Below are 23,735 nucleotides of genomic sequence, written 5' to 3' on the forward strand. Positions count from 1 at the left end.
CAAAGAGGGCTGGATCAAAGCACTGTGACGAACTGTTAATGTGCATCAGCAGGGTGCACGTGGACAGGTAAACCACAGCAGGCTAGAGCATGGTAGATTCACATCCCATCTTGCTGCAATCTAATTGTTTGTGTAGACAAGCCCTAAATCTTCAACAAGAGAGAGAGAGATTAGATATTAGGAAAAACTTGCTAACTGTAAGGATAGTTAACCACTGGAATAGGATTCCAAAGGATCTAACTAGACTTCCTGTTGTTGGAGGTTTTTAAGAACAGGTTAGACCAGGGTTCTCAACCTTTTTTTTTTTTTTTTGAATCATGCTCCCCCTTACCCTTTTTTTTTTCTTTTTTTTTGGTAACTTGGAGCACCTCCATCCCTTTACAAAATGAGACTTTCTAATGTAATCTAGATGGAACTGGGGCCATTAATACATTGATTTCAATAAAGGCGATTCTACTTTAAATAAATCAGCCGTTTGATCCTGCTGTCTGTGCGTAGGCTAGGAAACCTTTTAAAAGCACATACCTTACTATTCACAAAATTTTCAGGGCAATATTTCTCTGTTTCAACATCTAAGAATGCTAGTGAGCAGTGTGCCCTTGTGAGGTCGCAATGCCACACACTGAAATATGGCCTGGTCACCCCTCCATCTGGGGCATGAGAGGGGGATGATACCACAGAGACAGGTGAGCCTCGTTTCTGTGAAGGTGGGATGGAAGAGGGTGAGCTATGCTTGAAGGATCCCCCGCTATACACATATTGGAGTCAATATGGTCCAGGCCAATAATAATAATGTTTACTCCTCCTGTTGGCATTAATTACATACTCCACAAACTTTTGGAAATTTAGCTCACAGAAGTTGAATGTTGCCCTTGTTTTTGGATAATTGTCTACGCTACAATATGCCTAACTTCATTCACTTCTGTGAATTTCGTTTTGATTAAATAGGTCTGTTCTGCTCATAGCCCTGTTTACTTTAAGACATGTACATGTATTAATAATAGGCTTAATGCAAAATTATAAGATTTCCTTAGTAATCTCTTTTCTCTAAAATCAGAAATTTTCATTCACAGTTTGATTTATTTCACCTACTTTGTAAGCATACAGTATTTAAATAAGAGATTCCCATAGTGCGGTGTTCAGTGTATTAGAGACATGCCAAGTTAACATAATTTTGACAAATACATTATTTTGGGTGTCTGCTTGTCCTGTGGTGGTATTTTTCTTCTTTGAAGACAAAGTAATTAATATATGTGGTTTTATAAATATTTCTGTAATGTACAAAAATGTTTTAGAACATTAATGTGCTGTCAGTTTCTTTCCTTCTGTTTGCAGGTGTATTTATCAGGCCTTGCACCAAAAGGTCTCTATTTTAGTGACTCATCAGTTGCAGTACCTCCATGCTGTAAACCAGATTTTGATTTTAAAAGAGGTAACTGATATCACTGGCTAGCTTTTAAAACTCAGCTGTTGCTGCTACTCATTCATATTCTGAAGGTAAAAATGTGAAGAGTTAGGAAAAGTGATTTTCTATAAAATATCATTACCGTTTATAAATGTATTTTATGTCTCCTAAAGACATTTGTTAAGTGTATCTGTTATTAACACCAGAAGCTGAGAAGAGTTTTCTTAGAATACCTTGCCTGAAAAATTTGAACTGGCATATTATCATATTGTATATTCTGCTTGTAGGGAAGTGATTTTTATTGAGTATTTAAAACTTTGTTCATTGTTAAGATTTATTTTAGTGCCTTAATAAATAGGTGGGGCAGCGGGAAGAGCAGGAGAAACTGTATTTATTAGACTCTGCACCTCAGTTCCCTTTTAATTAAAGGTTGAGAAAAGGCCATATGTATCTGAGACCAACTAGTCTTCCAGCAAAAGCAGAGCTTACTCAAGATTAAAAAAAAATATATATGCAGGATCGTCCCCCTATTTTTTAAGATTGGGAGAAGCAGGACCCTTTAGGCCTTCATTATACTTCATAAAGTTGCAAAAAAAAAAAAAGGCCACAACACTCATCTTTTTCCTTGTCAGATCACCTTGAAGATACAGTAATCTCTGGCATAGGTGCAAAAGATTGGATTGCGGTGGGGTTTTTTAGGCTGGAACACATGGGGTGAAATTCTGTGTGGCTCCTCTAAGAGCATGGGGAGTAGAGGGCTAAGGTGACTTTAAGACCTCCCAATTCTGGGGGGCTCCACAACCCCTGGCATATCACATAAGCTAAGAGACCTGTTTATGATACGGAAGCCTACCTCTAAGCTGTAAGGCTACCTTCTGCAGGTCCTGCAATGAAGGAATCCTCCCCCGTCCAGATCTGGGTCCCTTTATAGCACTCTGACCCGTTCACCTGGCATGAAGGGGCTGGTTTGGGGAGGTAATGAACTTGCCTGTAATGCCTTGCTACAGAAAAAGAACGGATAATTGGAGGGATTTAGACTTTCAGTGTTATGAGGTGAGGGTTTCTAAGAAATCTCTTGAGCTTTTATTTACAGACAGTACATGTGTCAAAAGCCATGGGGCTCCAGTAATGAAGATGTATGCAACAGATTGTTAAATTCACCCTGTACAGAATATGCACACACAATGTGAACAGCGTTTTAAAAAATATTTTGCTGTAGGGTAAAATGGTGGGGAAAGGGACCTATTCAGAGTTCCTGAGTTCTGGAATCGATTTTGCTTCCCTTTTGAAAAAAAATGAAGAGGTTGAACAGTCACCAATTCCTGGAATCTCCACTATGAAGTCAGCAAGGAACCGTACCTTTTCACAGTCCTCTGTCTGGTCACAAGATTCCTTGGTGCTGTCACAGAAAGATGGAGCAGTAGAACAGCCACCTGTGAGTACATAAAATATGAATTAACATATTACTTGTTAATTTTTTTCAAACTGTGATATTCTTATGATAAGGTAGGCTAACATTGAGGAGAGATGACCACTGAAGCAGGAAGACAAGTCACCAGTGAGGAGATTCTGAATCCGAGACAGCTTCCCTGGCACACATGGAACTGAATCTGTGACCCTTGCATTCTCAGACCATTGCTCTAACCCCCTGAGCCAGAGAGATGGACTGTAAATATGTGTATACATAAGGGCTATGTGCTCTCCATCCCTGTGCATATAAATACCATTATTTAGTCTTCTCTAAAAAAGAGAATATTACATACATATAAAAATAAATAAAAAATAAATAAAAAGGAGGGGCAAGGGTTCTTCTCTGCATTTTGTTTTCTATATTTTAAGACTGTTCAGAATAATAATTTTAGGCCAACAAAACTTGATATTTTACTGTAATTTGTCAGTGATTAGTTATATTTGTTTAAACTCACTCCCCACCAGCTGGTACTAAAGCCAGTGGGCTCAATGTTTTCATCAAATGTGCCCATGTCATGCTATCTGAGTGCCAACCTCAGTGCAGACTGTCAAGAAGCAGGGCAGAGACCCCCAAACTGGTTGTGAATTCTATAATTAGATTTCACCAACCCAGTAACAAATATGAACTCCTAATTCACTATAACAACTTACCGTGGAGTCACAGATATCCCCTTGGGCATTCCAAGTTGTCTGGCCACCCAGGCTAGCTGGACTTACTGATAGTTGGTTGCAGTACACCAAAGATCACAACATATACAAGTTGCTTCCAGTCCCAAGAGACCAGTTACTTACCCCAGGTCAATTTATACCTTAGATCTCACACCAAAGATAACGCTTGTAGCCAATCCTATAGTAAACTAACTAAGGATTTATTAACTAGGAAAAAGAAATGAGAGAATTATTACAATGTAAAAGCAGGTTTCCAAAAGGTGACAATACTGTAGTAATCTATCAACTATGAATGTCTTTTAGGGTTGACCCTGGGGGTATCTGCTTCTCTTTCGTAGCTCTGTAAAAGTCCAAAAAGCAAAAGAGAGATGAAAAATTTTCTTGTCGACTATTTTTATTTCCTTCTCCCAGAATTCAAAAGCTGATGGGATGAGCCCTTTTGCAAGTAGCCTCTTCATGGCTATGAAAGGCAATTAAAAAAGTCTTTGTATTGTGATGTCCCACAGTGGCTCATTTAGTTATGATAGCCCTTCTTGATGAGGAGAAGATGATCCCCCCCGACAGGTTCAGAGTTTCAGAGCAAACAGTTTTTACAGTTACAAAGCAAAAACTTAAATATTACCTTATAGCATTTAATAAAGATATTGTAAGTTGCTGCATGTATTAATCTCACTTACAAGCATTTCATAAAGTCTAAACACTAAACATATTGTTATAAGTTCAGTACCCATCTTAACCATACTAACACGCAGGTGAAACAGGCAGGTTTCCAGCAATAAATTTGTCAGTGCTCAGCTGAGGCCTAAAGCTTTGGCAAGAGTTGGCACCTGGTTACCAGCATCACAGCCCAAACCATGCAAAGTGCCAGAAGTAACATACAAACCCAAAACAGATTATTTTCTCTCCTAGGTGTGTGTATACTGAGTTCCTCTGCTCCTCTCCCATCCACAATGGGGGGTCTGTCATTCCCCCTGTTCCTACACAATCATATCCCTGGACAGCTAAATGAAACATTGTTTATTTCACTGTATTATGTTAACACCAGTCTTTCTGTATATTGATAATACAATTACAAAAAATTGCTTATACTCTCAGCAGATTTTCTCGTTTCTTCCTTTTTTGTTCATTTACTGCTTTTTTCATGTCTGTGTCTCTCTCTTCCTCCTTCTCTTTGCTCTTTCAGTGTGCTCTATAATTAACTTTTCTTTTTCCCCGTTCCTCAATCTAATTTTCTCCATTTGTCATCCTCTCCTTCTGTTTTCCCCACTACAAGCTCCCTTGTGGGCACTTACTCTTCGGAGAATTTATTACAAGAAATTGGCTGGAATTTTGTGGCTCGAGATCTGAACTGTTTCAAGGGAGTTGCTCCTGTTGAGTTTGATCCATTAAAGGGACTAGGGTGCGCAGCTTTTGTCTATAGTTTTTTTATTTTTGTTTTTTAAGGCCTTGATTCAGAAACACACATGTTTTAAACTGTTCCTATTCAGGGGAAGTATTTAAATACATGCTTAAGCGCTCTTTCTGAATATGGATGCTTTTCCACATTGTGATCTTGGTCTCTGGAACCTTTATTACTGATGTTGTTACACGAGAGAGAAAAAACTCAGTTTGGCTCTCAGTTGAGGTTTAGTTTGCAGCACTGGCAGTTAGAACATATATCTGGTTACTTGTAAAATAAGTACTTTTAACATGGAGTCACTGAGAGACAAAGATGAAACTCCCAGAATCCCGTTTTTCAGAGTCAAATTCTTAGAGTAGTACTGCGCTGATAGATTGAATTTCCTATCTTCTGTTGCTTTTGTGTCACAATGCTAACATTTAAAAAATATTTTAATAAGTATAATTTTATCTCCTTATTTACTATATTGCTGATTCATAACTATGATCTATCAGTAACTTTTTCTGGAACCGTGACTTTAATATGAATTTTAGTATTAGTTTTCTTATCCATTTTATTTTTTATAGACTGAACCTTTGGTGACTGCACTGCCAGAAGAGAGCCGATCTGAGGGAAAAATAAACTTCAAGATTTACAGGAAATATTTTGCTGCTGGCGCAAACTACTTTGTAATTTTTATACTTTTACTTCTAAATATTTTGGCACAGGTAAGATATCTGATGGATGCCACAAATAATAAAGAATAGATTTATGTTTTGTGTTTACATTAACATTGTGTACTGAACAGCTGTTCTGATGTTCAAGTGAAAAGCTTTTGATACATGATGCTCTTATGTATAATCATTTTAATACAGCAAAGAGTCCTGTGGCACCTTATAGACTAACAGACGTATTGAAGCATGAGCTTTCATGGGTGAATACCCACTTCATTGGATGCATGTCGCATGCATCCGACGAAGTGGGTATTCACCCACGAAAGCTCATGCTCCAATACGTCTGTTAGTGCCACAGGACTCTTCGCTGCTTTTACAGATCTAGACTAACGCGGCTATCCCTCTGATACATTTTAATACTTGGCAGTATACCTGATCAAATCTGATAATATCTGAATGTGGTTTCTGTAGTTTAAATTTGTACTCCAGTGGGACATTAAGGTAATAATCCTCAGTTCAAAGTCCTACTGATCAATTTAAAGTACTTTTGTGTTGTATAATTTATGTTATATTGCTATTCATACAAATTGTATCCCACTACCCTTCTCAGAGATACATAATGTAATTACTAAATTAAATAAAAATAATGGCAGCCATAGATTGCATTTGAGGTATTGGTATGGGAGAAAATGTGTTTTCAGTTCAGAATTGAAATATGCTGTATGGCTAATAAGACAGAGTGATAGAGGCTGTTCCTGACATAAGAGCTACAGAGGAAAAGACTCTCCTGCCAACAGACAGAAGATTATAGAAAGATGTCAGAGGTTGTTGTTTACCAAGTAGAAGGAATAGGGAACAGGGAATAGAGGAAGACTATATGTGTGAGGCAAGCTGGAGCAAGTTTGTGAAGGATTTTTTACCAAGGAGAACAATTTTGAACTGTATCCTGAAGTGAATGGGGAACCAGTGAAGTTATTTTGAGGATGGTATGATGTGGACTTGTTACTGTGTTGTGGTGAGAAGGTTCAAAGGAATTTTGTGGAAATGATTGGTCTTAGCTTCAAAGATAAGTTTGAGGAAATAAGAGAATTTGCACAGGGTCCTTGAATTGAGACCATCTATGTTTGGGAAGATGGTGAATATGATCTGATCTCTGTGGGTAGACCTACAGTATTTTAATTGAATTGAATAGAGGTAGATTTTGAGATAAATTAAGCTCTGTTACAGAGCTTGTAAGATCATAGTCATCTCTGGTTGGGGAGTTCTTTTAAGTTTTTCCTTCCTTTTAACATAAAAATAAAGTTCTGAACTGATAACATCAGGAGTTGGCTCTTATGCCTGTGAGCATATGTACTAAGCAAGAAGCAGTTTGGGATGTCTACAATAGGGAGTTTAGGAACAGAAAGACCCAGCCCTTTGCTATATGAATTAACATCTGTTAGAGAGGGTTGTTATGGCTGTTTTTTGTTGAATGTCTTGCTTTCCCCTTGTTTCACCATCATGCAGTTCTCATAACCAGGTAACTTTTTGTCTTCTGGAGGCTGAGGGTTCTAGCTCTCCTAATCACTCAAATCTCAAATCACTGCTGGTCTTGGAAAAATCAGCTCATGCACTTTCATATGGATGCCTAGTATTTGATTTTACTAAATATGCAGTGAGGTGTACAACTAACTGAAGAATGAGGTTGGGCCCTAAATATATATGCACCAGCTCAGTATAGTATGGGGGGGGGGCAAGGGGAGAGGCAGGTTTGGGATGGGCAGCATATTTTTTTAATGACAGATTTTACCAGGGGACATAGAAGAATGGCTGAGGAAATTTAGTTCTCTAGTACTATATACTTTTTGTAAATTAATGCAAATGTTTGCTTTTATTTATTCAAGGTTGCTTATGTGCTTCAGGATTGGTGGCTTTCATACTGGTAGGTTATTTGACTTCTTGCAAAGAAGGGCAGTATAATTAATAGAAAACAGTAATATATATATAGGGGACGGGGGGGTAAGCCTGTTCCAAGAAAATTCAGAGATTGTTCAACCTTCCTTCTAATCCCCTCTTACTTTATTTGTGGGAGAAAATAAAGTTCTTGCAGTAAAAGTATGACTCATAATAGTCTGTACCCATGTATAATCCATGATAGCATGAACCCAGATCATATTTAGAATTGGAGATGTTGACTGAAGTTCAATTTTAAAGTAGTAGAAGGTACATGTGAATAGTATGATAAATGTACAGGGATATGGCAAACTTCAGGTATGTTTTTCCAGTTTCAGAATGATTAGATAATGCCTTGCTTAAGTGATCTTCCTGTTGTGTTGATTATTATTTATCTTTTGCATACATTTCTGTAGGTCAAACCAGCAAGAAAAGCTGAATGTCACATCACATGGAGATAACGGAATAAATGAGACTAGACATCTAGATCTCAGCTTCTATTTAGGAATTTATGCAGGTAAAAATATTTTAATCATTTGCTCTATTATAATAGAGGGTTTTGAAAGGAACACTTAAGTAGCAGTGTGGAAAAATAGGTTTTCTAACAGTGATTCAGTAATGTCTGAGCAGATTAGCAGACTGAGCCTTGTTTCCTGACTAAATTAATTGGAATAATTAAAAAAGAAAAAACTCTAGTCGAAGCAATAGATTGAATGCAGACTCTTAATTTGCTCTGTACTGGATTTTGGAAGGTAAACCAGGAATTGAGTATTCAAAAAGGCAGTCACTGTAAACTTGTGGCTATTGTCTATACTAATAGGTTGTTTCAGCTAAATCGTCAGTCATTATATGTGTGGGCAAGAGGGATTAGAAATTGATCCTCATTCTGCAGCTCTCTGTTCCAGTTTTTGTTTATCTACAGTGATGGCTTTTTAAAAGTCAGGATGGGTATGTTCCTTCTGAAGTTCCGTAGCAAAATAAAGCATCTTTGATAGGTACACAGGACCAGATTTTTAAAGATATTTAGATACCTAAAGATGCAGATAGGAGCCTAGTGGCATTTTCAAAAGTGCTTTGGTGCTTAACTCCCATCAATGGGAGTTTTATGCCTATCTGCACCTTTAGGCATCTAAAATACCTTTCAAAATCTGGCCAGTAGTACTTGATTTTTACATACCATCCTGAAAAAAAGTCAAATATATGATAAGAAGCTTCCTCCAAATCTTAACTGGTTATCACTATTTTTAGTTTGTTTAATGTAGTTGTTTAAACTTTTATGAACCACAATAATTTCATGCACTCATTTATGTGGTGGTCCTGAGGGACATCAGGGAAACAAACACACACTGCATGTGTTCTGATACAGATTGATTGTTTTCATAGCTCCTCCATGTATACTAGTCTTTTCACAGAGGGCACAGGGAAGGCAAATCCATGCCCTAATAACCTTATAGTTTAAGGGCCAGATGATACCTCCCTTACTCACAGAGCATAGAGCAGACTCATTAATTACTCTCTAAGTGGTCTCGGTGCCACTAGATGGGACAGAGCATCACCACACCCAGGTGGTGTGTGAGTTGCATACTTCCCCTAGCTGAGGAAGCACGTCCTGAGCTTCAGAGACTTCCCAGTTGAAATCCTGGACGAGCCCCCACTTGTAACACCGACAGACCCTGGTCGTCAGCGGGTGGGATCAAACCTGGGACCTCTGGAGCTTAGTGCATGAGCCTCTAGTGCGTGCTCATGCAATAGAGCAGGGGCGGCCAAACTTTTTGGCCTGAGGGCTGCATCAGGTTTCGGAAATTGTATGGAGGGCTGGTTATGGGAGGCTGTGTCTTCCCAAACAGCCAGGTGTGCCCCAGCCCCCACCCCCTTTCCGACCCCCTCTGCTTCTCACCCCCTGACGGCCTCCCCTGGATGCCTGTCCCATCTAACCCGCCCTGTTCCCTGACAGCCCCCCCGGGACCCCTGCCCCATCCACCCCCTGACCGCCCCGAGAACTCCTGCCCCTGACTGACCCCCGCCGCCCCATCGAACCCCTCCTCTTATTCCTGACTGCCCCCCCCCGGGACCCCTGCCCCCATTCAACCCCTGTAGTCCCCGCCTTCTGACCGCCCTGACCCCTATCCACACCCCCACCCCCTGACCACCACCCCGAACTCCTCTGCCCTCTCTCCAACCCCCCCTGCTCCCTGCCCCCTTACGGCGCTGCCTGGAGCACCGGTGGCTGGCGGTGCTACAGCTGCGCCGCCCAAAGCACTAGGACAGGCAGCCGCGCTGCCTGGCTGGAGCCAACCACACCACCACGCAGCACAGAGCATCAGGTCAGGCCGGGCTCTGCAGCTGCACTGCCCCAGGAGCTCACAGCCCCGCCGCCCAGAGCATTGCGCCGGCGGTGGAGTGAGCTGAGGCTGCGGGGGAGAGGGAACAGCGGGGGAGGGGCTGGGGGCAAGCCTCCCCGGCCAGGAGCTCAGGGGCCAGGCAGGAACATCCCGCGGGCCAGATGTGGCCCGCGGGCCGTAGTTTGCCCACCTCTGGAGTAGAGGCTCATGCACTAAGCTCCAGCTGTCCCAGGTTCAATCCCGCGCGACGACCAGGGTTGGCGTTACACAGTTCCACGGGGCTACACAATATGAGTAAGGGTGGTAGAATCTGGCATTTTATGATTGTACAATCAAATCATTTTACAAATAATAAAGTAATTATACAGATTTAAGGCAAGATTTGTGTATGCTAACAAAATAAAGATATATTTGATATTGAAATTTTAAGATATCTCAAGGATAGAATTGTTTGTTTTTTGTTTTTAATTGAAAGCAATAGGTTGGTACAATGTTCATTTTACAGAAATCAAGTTTAAACCCCACCCCAAAAAATCTTAAAAACCAAATGCAAAAGGATATATCTAATAGTCTAATGTGATCTGTACCTATTGTTACCATTTCTGAATATTTGGCAAAAGGGTATGTTTTGTTTCAGATCCTGCGTGATGTGGGGGGAAATAAATGCTACAGTATTTTTCCTTCTGAACCTTTGTATAAAACAGAGATTCAGAAAAGTAAAGGATATGTTACTGATGTAGAACTCTAAGCCAGCAGAAGCTACTGCAAATAGCATGGTACAATTGATAGACTATATAAAGTGGTTGACATTTGAAAACTCACCATTTCCCACAGTTGCCATACAGTGAGATCTGAAATATAGCCAATTTCCCCTATCCTTAGAATAGGAAATAACTGGTCGCTATGTGGTTAGTACCTGTTGGAAAATGTTGACTTTTCAATAGTGACCAACATAAGCCACAATTATGTGTAATACTGTATAAAGAATTACGTGACAGAATGGATGTGCAAAGGATATTATACAGACTATCAGATAGTTAATGAAATTTCCTGTGGTGGTATAAAGTCATGCCTCTTTGTAAATGGTATAAAAAATAAACTCTTTAAATTGACAGTTAATTTTAGGATGAATTAAGCTATTAACAAGTTTATAATAATGCTTCTTACTGGAGAGAGCATTCATCCTGAGTCTTAAGCTTTAAGATTATGATTTGCTTCATGTGAACTGTCTGAACAGAGCTCTGAACAAAATGTATGTAGTTTTAACCAAATGCTCTCGCACTGTATCATTAGAGATAGATCTGTGTATATACTGTGACCGTATTTATTTATTTAATTTTAGGTTTGACGGTGACTACAGTACTGTTTGGCATAGTGAGAAGTCTGCTGGTATTCACAGTTCTTGTGAATGCTGGTCAAACTTTGCACAACAAAATGTTTCAATCGCTTTTGAAAGCTCCAGTGTTGTTCTTTGACAGAAACCCTATAGGTAAGATGAACATTTAAAAAAATTACATGCTATACATCATTAAGTATGATAAGAAAAATGAAACGTGTGGTAATCCAAATTAAGTCTTCTGATACTCACACACGTTTGCTTTTTAAAAAGTAAATCTTCATATTTACTACTACATCATATCAGTTAGAAAGCTAGAGTTACATTTTTTTAAAGCATATTAGTAACTGACTGATTTTATTCTGGATATCTACCTAATCCTGCATTTGCATATGCAGACAGAAACTGTTATGTTGGTATTGCACACTTATCTACCAGTTGCATTACTAATTACTTGATTTGTGAACATGAGTTTAAGTTTTTCTGGGTGTAACAAGTATATGTGCATTTTTGTGAGGGAATCTGTAGTGTCTTTCATTGGAAAATTGACCCTAAATGTTATTTGTGGCTGGCAAAAATGTGTACAGAGATTATTTTTAAAAATCTATTTAAACTATGCTTTATCAGTGCAAAAATGTGTAGAAGCAACAGTTTGGACAGTGACTGTAAAAACAACTCACTCACACACCCAGAATGGATAGAAAACAAAACTATGCAATTTAAAAGATATAATCTGGGTCAGTATCCTTAAATGGAAAAGGTAAAGGTGTTTGGATGCAAAGTACACCTGATAAATTCGTAATGTGATTATAAGATTTGAGGAGGGGGAGAAGTGAAAGGAAGCGAAAGTGAAGCAGAGTGAGGAGGAGTGGGGAAAGAAAATACCAAGAGGAGAATCACTGGTCTTTGACAAATAGAAGGATGATGTGATGTGTTCCTATAGAGGTTTTTCTGTTATAAAACATCTTCCAGGATTGTGAGAACAAGTCTAGGTTGCTGTTCATTGAGAGAATTATTATTTTTCCTTTGTATAAATGTTCATATGAAGTAAAAAGCAGTGGATGTGCAGTAGATAGCCATGGTACCATTTTTTGAACATACCTCTATGCATGTCTAAATGCATGTTATGTCTGTGCGCCAACATTATGGGTATGTGGCAGTCTAGGCTGGAGGGCTCAAAGAGAAGCTGTATGCTCAGCTAAAGGGCTGGTGAGTGGAGAGCTGGTGCTCAGTGGAGCAGGATATATCTGTTTGTGTGATGCCTGTTGGAGCTGGTCATGAGGAATGGCAGGACCAACCAAGGGGGATATCACCAGATATGCAGCATTTCCCCCTTTTGAAGTGTTTAACAAGGTACAGTAACCCCATCTGAGGGGAGATGTAATCATCTTGTAGTAAGCTCAATGAACATAATTTATTATAACAATCTCTAGGTCATATCTATGGGATAGAATTAAATAGCTGCCTACAGTCTGCATTACTTACCAGTCTGCTTTATAACGTACTTTGAAACCTATAGATAAAAAGTGTGATGTAAAAGATCATTATTTGTTTTTTAACAACAGATATGCACAGAACAAATCCACCGTTATTACCCAGATCTCTCTATGGCTTTTACATGGATGTTTCCATTATCAGTAGTTATTCTATGATTTAGGAATAATTTTTGTGTACGCCATTGCTTCTCCTACATCATTTGCTAGCGGTAGCATATAAAGATATTCTTGTATAGGTATTTTTGCACATCTTCTTTCTCTTATAAAGAAGGCATATGAAACTCTGGTTATTCTTATTCAAAGTTGCAGCAGTCAGCAGTTCTGCAATTTAGTGCTGAGCACCATATGCGCACCAGCTTTCAGTCATCTGGAAAACCTTGCATCTTATTTTAGATCTTCACCTTAGGGATTCCATTTTGCTATCAATTCCTATGCAGGTAGCTTTTGAACTGGAGCAAAGTTTGCCTGGGCCCAAGATGTCTCCATTTATTAAAAGAAATGCCTTATTATTATTATTATTATTTATTATTTAGTTATTAAATAAAAGAACTACAACTTTATTTTGAAAGTATTGTGTTGCTCTTGTAATATTATATTTACACTGATATGTGCACCAGTAAGGATGAGATTGTAGTAACGCAGAAGTTAAGGAATTCATTGTTAACGTCCCCACAGCAATCTTAGCAATCTCTTTACTTCTCTGTAGTACAGTAGGATCATTCTTTATATGATCACTGAAAATATAAGCCGTAATACTAAATACAAGAGCCAAGATTTTAAAAATGGTGGACTAAATTAGGCTCCTAAATCCAATTAGACAACTAATAAATGGTTTGATTTTGCAAAAGTGTTGAGCACCTAATAGTTCCTGTTAGGGCTAATAAGCAGGGCTAGGCAAGTGGCATTGGAAAAGGGAAATAGGTGATGAATCATGACACGTCCATCAGCTCCCAGTGGTGTATCTCAAATCAGTAAAGATGATTAATGGGAATAACGTTTTAAAAATAATATTTTACTGATTAACTTACAACTGAGAGATGGGGCCTGATTCTCCTTTACATGAAAACCCATTTATGCTGCTCTGACAGTTACAGAAGTGTATAAAGGTGTCTTGGTATAAATTAGGAATGATTGAGGTAATCTGGAATAATTTTGGAAACCTAGATGTCATGATGTTTTAGGAAATAAAAGAAACAATAGAAAAATATGTAGTGTTTTTTAAAAATATTATTTTTAATAATGAAAAGAGAGGTTTTTAAGTAGGCAGAGTCTACCATTATGTAATATGACACATGTAAAAATGCAATTAGTATCGATTGTTTAAGTGTGTTACTTATTGGTAACATTATTAAAAAGCACCTACATCCTATATTCCAAAGTGACTTAGGGTATATCTACACTACAAATAGACGTCCGCGGCTTGCCCATGCCAGCTGACTCATGTTCATGGCGTGTGGTTCTAAGGGGATGTTTAATTGTGGTGTAGACATTTGGGCTCAGGCTGGAGCCTGGAGGGTCCCAGCATCCAGGTTGGTTTTTACTTGCAGTGTAGACATAGCATTAGGAGCCTAAGTCTCATTGCAAATGGGACGGAAGTGCCTAAATGACTTAAACATTTCTGAAAATTTTACTCTACATGCAGAAGTGGTGATTGGAAATTAGGGCACTGAAATTCAGTTTTAGCTGTGGATCTCAACAGACCCCTAATTATGGAGTCATCATAATAATGTTTGATTTATATGTGATATCCCATTGTTGGGATATCACATATAAATCAAACATTATTATGATTATGTATTGCTTGTCTATATTGGTTAATAAAACTTACTTGCATTCTTTTAAAGGAATATACAAGTTATCCTTTGCTCTTCAAACTTTCCTCTGCTCCTCCATACAGATACTAGTATGGGAGTCTGAACATGCATTCCAGGTTAGCTCTTAGCAGTAAACTATGGACATTTTCCACTTCATAGTGAATGCTTCATATGTTCCACTTCATCTGTTCTCCAGCATGAATAAAGGCTTGCTCTCTTTTGCAAGTCTAGCACAAGAGGGCAGCATGATCTATTTTATCCTGGTCTAGTATTACAACAGTTTATTAGAAAAATAACAAAGATTCATCTGGTCTATTTTTAGAAGCAATCTTTCAGCATTGGACTTTCAATTTTTCAATCTATACATTGGGCAATAATATGGTTCTGTGGTATTATCTTGATTACATACACGTATAATATTTTCCCTTAATTATTCTCACTGTAAGTTCTCTGCCTGCCTTCTAAGAGATTAGAGTTCACAAACTGTGTAGTCTTGTCACCAAAGGAGGCAGGTAACTTTATGGATTTTACCTATTTGACTCATATAAGGAGGACTCTAGCAACACTTCTGTTGGTTTCTTTTTCCACTTGTCTGTAAGAAACATTTGTCATCAAACTTGACAGAACTCTGGGTTAGACAGGAGTGACTGTTTAATTGAGAGCTCCTACTTTGAAATATAGTTTCATAGCTTTTAAATAATGGTGTTTATTTTTTCTGTTTCTTGGATCTTGTGGGCAGATCTCTCTCTCTCTCTCCCCCTCTCCCCTTAGAGAAGGGATACTAGTGCTTGCAATAATTTTTAGTTTTTGTGGGTGGTCTACATAATTTGTCTGTTTAAATTTAGTAAACTGAAACCCGCTGCTGCCATGTTAAGTGCCATAGGAATGATACATATGCATGAATTTGTCCAGATAAAATAGGAACCTGTTTTCCCCCCAAAGCTCTGTCTAGAACCAGAAGCACTACTGAGATGTACCCAAAATTTTCTAAATCTTTATAAACAAAACAAACAAACAGACGCTTAGTACTTTTAGCACTCTTGGTTTCGGGCTGGGACTAGAACAAGAGGAGCTGCAATACTGTGGACTACGGCCCTGACAGCATTTCTGGCCTGCTCAGCAGCAGAAAGTACTGAAAGTCTTGCAAGAAATGTCCTGTTTTTGGTGAAATTTTTAGCCTATTTGTGCGAGAGGGCTGGATAAACTGTAACTAAGCATTCAGTCTTTTGGGTGCTTCCATGCCGAACTTTTTGAGATTCAGGCATCATTATCATAGAAAGAAATAGTCCCTTACCTTTACAGCCAAAAATGATATACTAAACTGAAAGCTACTAGCCATGAGGCAAAAGTAAATCCCAACTATAAATGTGGGAGATAAAAATATAAAAGAAATTGGTTTTATAATGCAGTTTATTTTTTTCTATGGCATAGATTATTTAATTCTGGTGTTCATAAGTCAACTGATGAAACACCTATAATTTGACAGAGAAAGTTCCTTTGTAGGATGAAAAGCATGTTCATCAATACACAAGTGCCTGTCTGTTTTCTTTGAAAGTTGAAAGTAGCTTCAGATGGGCAATGCTGTTAAAGTATTTAAACATATAATATTTTCAACAAGCCTGGTATTTCAGCACTCTGAAAATTACAGCACTGATAATGGGGTTAAATTATAGCTCTATCAGTTGGATGGCAAAGCTGCTTAAGTTAGTGTACTTTAATCTATGCTTGTTCACACAAGTGATTCTGCTGAATAAGTAGCATGCTTAAACAAGAAATACTAGTCTTAAATTCTATGATTTATGGTAGGTGATGTTTTGACATATGGGGCAGGCAGTTTACAAGGCTTCATGTTAAAATATTTCGCTAGTGTTATCGTTCGTTGCCGATAAAATATTCAGTAGCAATGCCAGAAAATTGGTTATATGCCTATATGAGTGAAATTACTCAATTGGTTTCCTTTTATAACAAGATATATTATATACTGGGCTTTTAAAATAGTTTTTTGATGTTTCCTTGTGATCAAGATGAACTTCAAGGAACTGTGAGTAAGGATAATAGCTATTTGACAGCTCTCTTAAGTAGAATATTTTTCATATTCGCTCAAGTTCCACAGGCTTTGTTTTTTTCTTCCGTGTGCCAACTTTAAAAACATATTCACATGTACACAGGTTTGTTAGTTTATGTTCAAAGGAAGGAGTTAGTCACTGTAAGACAACCTTTATTATAAAATAAAAACACACACTCCTTTTCCTTGTTAGTAACAACAAATGTGAGTCATTATAAAAATGCCAACACAATAGATTCCATCAATCATAAAGAGTCTGAACAACCACATAACACTCTAAATATTATTTTTGGGTGTTTGAATGGAACTGTTTGTAGTTTAAAGTAGGTGTGGTAATTAAAACCTGTTTGATTGCCACATGTTTTTTTTTTTTTAAAAAAAAGGTTTAATGTTTTTAAATATAACAATGGTTATATGTACTTAGTCTTATCAGGGTGTGATATTAAATGATATTACATGGGAGTTGTTCACTTACTGATAATAGTCTCATAGCTTTTGTTACGAATTTAAATAGCCTTACACTCACGTATATTTGATTACTATTGTGATTCTGCCAATAACCTTTATAAAGTTGATTACTGTAGGAGTAGTCTAAGGTTAGTAAATATTACACCAGAATTTTGGTTACATTTATTATCTATTATCATAACCTATTTCATCTTTATTCTTATTTTTCTTTGTAGTAATCATTGGCTGAAGCTCAGTCAGAAGCTGATAATGAGACAAACCTTTGCAGTTTGTCAAGTTGCCATTCACTCTATTTACCCTTAATGTGTGAAATAAAATTAAAATATTATAAAGGCTGTTTAGGAGAATACTGCACATTATTTGAAACAGAAATAGAGTGACACTTGTGCTTGCAGCCACTTCCAGTGTCCTGCTTTACTGGCAGTGTCCTGCTCTACTGGCACAAGATTTCAAGTCCCTTCACAGAGATTTTCCATCTTCCTCACAGTAAGACCCCCTGCAAAAGAATGGTCTGCTGTGAATCTCATTTCTGACCATATGCTGACCTGCCCAGATACTGCAATTCTATGCTGAAGCAGTCAGAAAGGCAGCCGCTCCATCTCAACCAGATGTAAAGGGGTAGGGAGAGGAGCTGACAAAGGGAAAGGAACATAATTAAAAGTGTTGAATTTAGAAGACTGAATTAAAGTCATTCATGAATGTGGCACACAGAAAAGTAGAAGAGAAGATATGCCATTGTTATAAACAGATTCAGGACATCTTAACAACTCACCACAGGTGGGAAGGAAACATTGATGGTCCAAGGCACTTTCAAAAGGAAAGAAATGGAGAGTGATAATATTAGTGAAACAATGTGTGAGCGATTTAAAACTGTAACACTGAAGACTAGCCCAGTTAGTTTGACTCCACCATAAAATACGGCTTTGGAAATATACAAATTGATAGACAAGTATGGTTTAAAACCTAGTAATAAGTGATCTGAGGGATGGAGAAAGTATTAGTCTAGTTGCTTAAAAATTGTGGGAGGCTTCTAAGGTTGTTGTGAATTGGAAACAAAAGAGAGAGCATGCAAAAGTCATTCTGTCTTGCTGTTTATGGACAGAGCCCTTGGTCACGGCTATATGAGTCTTTGAAATATGAAACCAAAAAGCTTCCAGGAAACTGCACCTTGTGTTTAAAGTCGTATGTTGGGATGATCAAATTACTAAAAACCTTCTGTCAGTGTTTAATGTCATTTCTAATTGATAAAATGGATACAATTTAAAGCACAACATTTCCTGCAGAGACATCAACCTGCTGGGTGCTGTGAACTGAGCTGCTGCAAGTTGGAATGAACTGAAGAGCATTACAATTTAAAAAAATGTTTCATTAACCGTGCTTTTCTGTTTTGTACTGCATGGAACTCTCTCTCCCAGATGATCCTGGGTAATCTGCACTGCAGCATCTGGATGAGTTAATTAGTCTCATACCAGACTGTAAGCATCTAGCAGATTATGCAACAGTGGAAGATTGTTTCTCTGCATGTGAGACTCCTGAAGAAGACTGGGATGAAAAAACACTTCTCAGATTTACAATCCAAAATAAAAATTTCAGTAGAAGATATGAATGAAAATTGGGATGATGCTATATCTAAGAGTCTACCTACTCCAGAAATCCAGATTAAAACCTGAACTATAGAAATCAGTAGCTGGGGGAGTGGCGAGATTTCTGCACTTAATAGTATTTAAGTGATCACTACTCTGATGTTGTTTAATTAGAAAATGGAAAGGTAACAGCTAGAATTAATTGCCAAACCATTAGAAACAATCCAGAATAAATTAGTGTGTTGGTTTTTTTCCTTTTTTTTCCAGAAAAAGTGGTATGTTGATGCTTTGTCAGCTGTTTTAAATCACAGCACATCATGCATTAATATGGGTAGAAATGCAGGAAGTCTAAAGAGAATCAAGACTTGGGTATTTGTGACATTATCTTCCACTGTATGATCATATTCTAAATAATAACATGATTTAGTATTTAGGTGTGTAGGTGAAGCAACAGCTTGATGGGCTAGGTGTGTTGACAGATACCAGTATTTAAATAGCTTTTGCATTAGTAAATTATTGCCCTTGTATGGTGTCAAGGCTGATTCCCACTCTGGCACTTTGAGTGCAGAAGGTGGGGACCCACAAGGATTCTAAAAATTAATATTGGCCACTCCAGGCTTGTATTAAACTCCCAAGGTTACAGCTTCACTCTGACCTTGGATAGGTAGATGCTGCCACCACCCAAGTGCAAAAACCCCGCTTTTGAGAACCCAGAAAGGCACACCTGGGAATTCCTTCCTGTAGGGTACCCTCAAGCCCTTTCACACACCCCTCCAGGGAAGAGCTGAGAAAGAAACACAAAGGAAATCAACTGTTGCTACCCAGGAGCGCCGCCAGCTTTTTTGCCGCCCTAAGAGGCGGAAGGTCCCGCCCCTGAAATGCCACCTCCGACAGAAGCGGCGGAAGGTCCCGCCCCTGAAATACCGCCGACGACCGGGGCAGCCGAAGATCCGGCCGCTGCGGTCGCTGCCCCCCAAATGTTAGTACCCATGGCGACTGCCTAGGTCGTCTAATGGGTTGCACCGGCCCTGTTGCTACCAACTAATTAAACAACATATGCACAAACCTCATAGGGCACAAAAATTCAATCCTGTTCTTAAAAAAGGTACATTTTATTAAAAAGAAAAAAGAAGAAAATACATTTGGAATTTAGGCTTTTTGCTAGATTTAAAAAGAACCACTTATAAGGATTAAGCATCAAAATAACTTTCTTGAGGTCCAGCTTAAAGGTTACAAGCAAAACAAAAGCATTTGGGGGTTAGCACAGAGGAGTCCACAATTCAATAAGAAATAAAAGAAATAACCCTAATCGCATCTTCCTAGACATTCCCTGATTTACTTACATATCTGGGGTTTCAGATAAGTAGTCTCTAGGTATGATCTTATGGTTTTTCATACCTGGCTTAAAGCTTTCTACGGCATAGTTTAGCCCTGTTCCTGCTCTGCGTCTCGTCTCTCCGGAGAACAACAACAGACAGACAAAAGGGGAGTCTTGTTTCAATTTTAAAAAGTTCTAGCCTTCCCATTGGCTCTTTTGGCCAGGTGCCCTCTCACTTCCTTTTACCTATGCATGCAGTCAGACTTTTTAACCCTTTACAGGTAAAGCAAGTAGAGAACAGCTACCAAGAGGGATTTTATACCTAACTGGCTGGCTGGGTGTGCATAAAAGGAAGCTACCTCCCCTTCATTTATCACATATGGCTTTGTTTAATTTATTATATTTTAAGAGTAAAAAAACATAAAAAGTAGACGTATATTGTGCATCTACTACAGAGGCTCTGGGAAGTGACTCCATAGCTAGGGTAGTATTCTAAAATGGGGGGGGGGGAATTCTCTCTAAATGTTAGGTGTCCATTTGTGGTGAAATTTTACACTAGTTTAATTTTTATCCCCTTTTGAATTTTCTATGTATTTTTATTTGGTTTATCATATTTTTAATAGGAAGCATTTGAATTTGGTCTCTTGCTGAATTATTTTCCTTGGGAGTCCTGTTTTATATTGTTGACCAATATCTTTTAAAAAAGATTATCTATCTATGCACAACTTGGCAGGGGGTGTCCCTTGAAAACAACTGGTGGAATCGGAGTTTTAAAGATATAAAATGGTGAATTGAGGATCATATTTAACCATTATAACAAAGCTTATGCACTGTGCACACTTGGTGGGGCAGGGGGCTTGGATGCTCACAGGGCTAAAGGGTTTATCTGTAGGGGAGTTTGTCAGGGTGTACATACAACCCTGTTTGGTTGGTTGATGGGTCTGGGTGTGCACAGTATCTTCTCAATGATGAACTACATGTTTCTGTGATATTTTATTCTATAACTAAGAAGGATTCATGAACGCCTGATGATTAAGGCTACGATTTATTCATGGGTATTTTTAGTAAAAGTCATGGACAGGTCACAGGGAAATAAACAAAAATTCACGGCCCGTGACCTATCCATGACTTTTACTAAAAATACCCATGGTTAAATCTTGGGGGAGGAGGAGCGTGCTGAAGGAGCATGGGGGGGGACGCTTCTAGGGGGGTACCGGGGGCAGCGGCAACAGCTGCCAGGGGTCGTGGACTGCTGCCGGGGCCAGCAGACCACGGCTGCTCTGGCTGGACAGCAGGGGACCACTGCCCGGCGCCTGTGAACCACGGCTGCTTTGGTGGCTGGAGTGGCACCGCTGTCCAGGCCAGCAGACCGGGACAGCTCTGACCAGTCATGGACAATGAGCCAGGGGATGCCAAGGACAACTGATGAATACAGTGCATGAATTAACCCAAACTGTAGGATTTATTGATGGCCTGGAAGAGTAGTTACCTCTAAGGGAGCCATTTGGTGGGTGACCGGTCCCTATGAAAGGCATGACACATATATGGACTCCAGTAACTCGGGGAAGTCCTTGTGCTGGTAGGGATCTTGTATGCTCCAGATCCATGAAGTTGCTTGAGGCACTTGAGTCCAGCAGCACCTCTACATTGGTGTCAGGTATGGCAGGGTGCCAGAGTTGGAGATGTATTGGATGCTGATTGGCCATCACCAGGATACCGTGAGACAAATGTTGGCCTTCAGGGAGAGGAGAAAGGCTCTATTGGGGCTGGAACTTGGCGTTTCCCACTTGGCCGCAGCTCAGACCTTGGTAGGGCTGCTTGATGGAAGTGTCCTGGTTCCCATACAGTATAGGCATAGGCCCAATGCCTGGCATTTGATTCTTCTCCATGTTGGAGAGGTGGGGATGGTCCAGCTGAGTTTGTTAGGTTACTTGGAGACTGTCTTTGCTTCAAACCCTGAATCCTGACAAACACTAACCCATAAAAGTAAGGAAATGAAAAGTTAAGCCACTGAGCGATTTGTACTATTTACTCTTCCATCCACAACTACATGCCTTACCAGTGCCATAGTTACTGTACCTCAGACAATACACCTCAATCTCTACTTTGCCTATCTAGGAATGCCATCCTTCCATCACCATCTTTAAACTTCCCTCTGCACATACTTTTTTACCAGGCTACCTTCTCCCAAGTCAACCCTACACTAAATGACTACTAGTGTTGAGGGAAAAAAGAATCTGGTGAAGTGATGCATGCAGAAAGGTAAAAAAAGGCCATAGTTAAGATTGTGGTGCATGGTCTTTTGTGTATGGCAGTTGTGGTAATGATAGTGTGTTGGTGGGTGGAGAAGATAGTATATGTACAGTTAGGTGGCTTAACTTGTCATTTCCTTGCTTTTTTCAGGCACTTTGTCAGGCACAGTACTTCACAGTTTTGTCAGGCACACTATTTCATGGCAATTTTTTTGTGTATTAATACATATGAGATAAAATATAGACCCCTGCTAATTAGTAAATAGCAAACCTAAAGCCTCATATTGTGTGGAATCTTTTTCCATCAAAGACACCTGGTCATGGCTTCCTCAATAGCTCATCAACATTGTTCCTTAGTTGACTGGTAAGGTCACAAGAAAACAAACACAAACTACTTTCTCCTCCTCGGTCACAGCATTCTCACTCCATAAATTAAGGACAACCTTTAGATCCCAAAGCTGGGTTCCCCACATGTAAGCATATTGTACCAGCATTGAGATTAGACCAAGATGGTCTCAAAATTTATGCTATTTTTAATATCAGATATTGATCCTGCAATGTACAATTATTGCTATTTATAAAGGCCAAGAAGTATACAATTAAATACATATGGCATCATCCTAACAAACATCGGTATGTTCTTTCTGATAATCATTACACTTATTCAGCAAAACAGCCCATGGCATAAAACTTCTGTCTTCGAGTCAAGAGATTTAAAATGTACTGTCAAATTATGACTCCTTCTGTTAAAGCTATGGTGTGGGTGTGGTGGAGAAAGGCTAGGAAGTGTGGTGATAATGGGAGGCATTATGCATACAGAACAGGAGCATATATGATGCCTCCGGTGATGCTGGAGAAGCACACTCCATAGTACTCCTTTGTATAACCATTGAAAAGATGTAGCATGGATTGCCCACAACAGACCTCTCCAAAGGTGGTCTAATACAGAGGAAGCATGGCTACAACGTATCTGGGCTGTTCAGAGCTGGTGGCAGCATCTCTCCCCCCCCCCCTCCTTGCTCCAAGAAGGGCAGGCAGCTACATTATTACTACATTCTTTGCATGGGAGCACTGGATGGCTGGCAGGGCAAGGCTAGCAACCTCTCTCTAGCTCCCACAGTGCCTACACTGGAGCAGCCATTATTTGGCTCATAGCTTCATTACTAAAACTGTTTCCCCTAATTAAAACAAAGTTAGGACACTTAATTAAAATATTTTTATTGCAGGCTAGTAAACTGAAGGTGCATTTTTCTAAAGACGGTTGCCAGGGAAAACAGGTGTGACTTCTAAATGTCAAGCTGCTAGATGATATAGGGACAGTTTTTCCTCCACAGGAACATCTCAGGTACAGGATGAGGAAACTCCAGATTCATTTATGTAGGAAAACAGCCACCATCCCTTTTTTAGGACCTTCTCTATATATCTTTTCCTTTTCACTTCAGCTGTAAACACCTCCCTCCCCCCCCCAACCCCAGTCACCTCCACCCCCAAAATTCGAACATCCATTCCATCTCTGTGCTAGTGCAGTTATTT

General features: G+C 39.2%; 1 protein-coding gene across 1 annotated transcript in view; it reads left to right on the forward strand.

The window, feature by feature from the left end:
• Window positions 1-23,735, forward strand: part of ABCC4 (ATP binding cassette subfamily C member 4 (PEL blood group)) — a 224,653-nt gene that overhangs the window by 81,783 nt on the left and 119,135 nt on the right. The window contains exons 14-19 of the mRNA XM_065414371.1: window positions 1,336-1,432; window positions 2,625-2,840; window positions 5,510-5,650; window positions 7,480-7,517; window positions 7,945-8,045; window positions 11,213-11,359. Of these exons, the coding sequence (XP_065270443.1) occupies window positions 1,336-1,432; window positions 2,625-2,840; window positions 5,510-5,650; window positions 7,480-7,517; window positions 7,945-8,045; window positions 11,213-11,359 (740 nt within the window). The remainder of the gene's footprint in view (window positions 1-1,335; window positions 1,433-2,624; window positions 2,841-5,509; window positions 5,651-7,479; window positions 7,518-7,944; window positions 8,046-11,212; window positions 11,360-23,735) is intronic.

The sequence above is a fragment of the Emys orbicularis genome, chromosome 1 (assembly GCF_028017835.1).
Source record: "Emys orbicularis isolate rEmyOrb1 chromosome 1, rEmyOrb1.hap1, whole genome shotgun sequence".
NCBI lineage: Eukaryota > Metazoa > Chordata > Testudines > Emydidae > Emys > Emys orbicularis.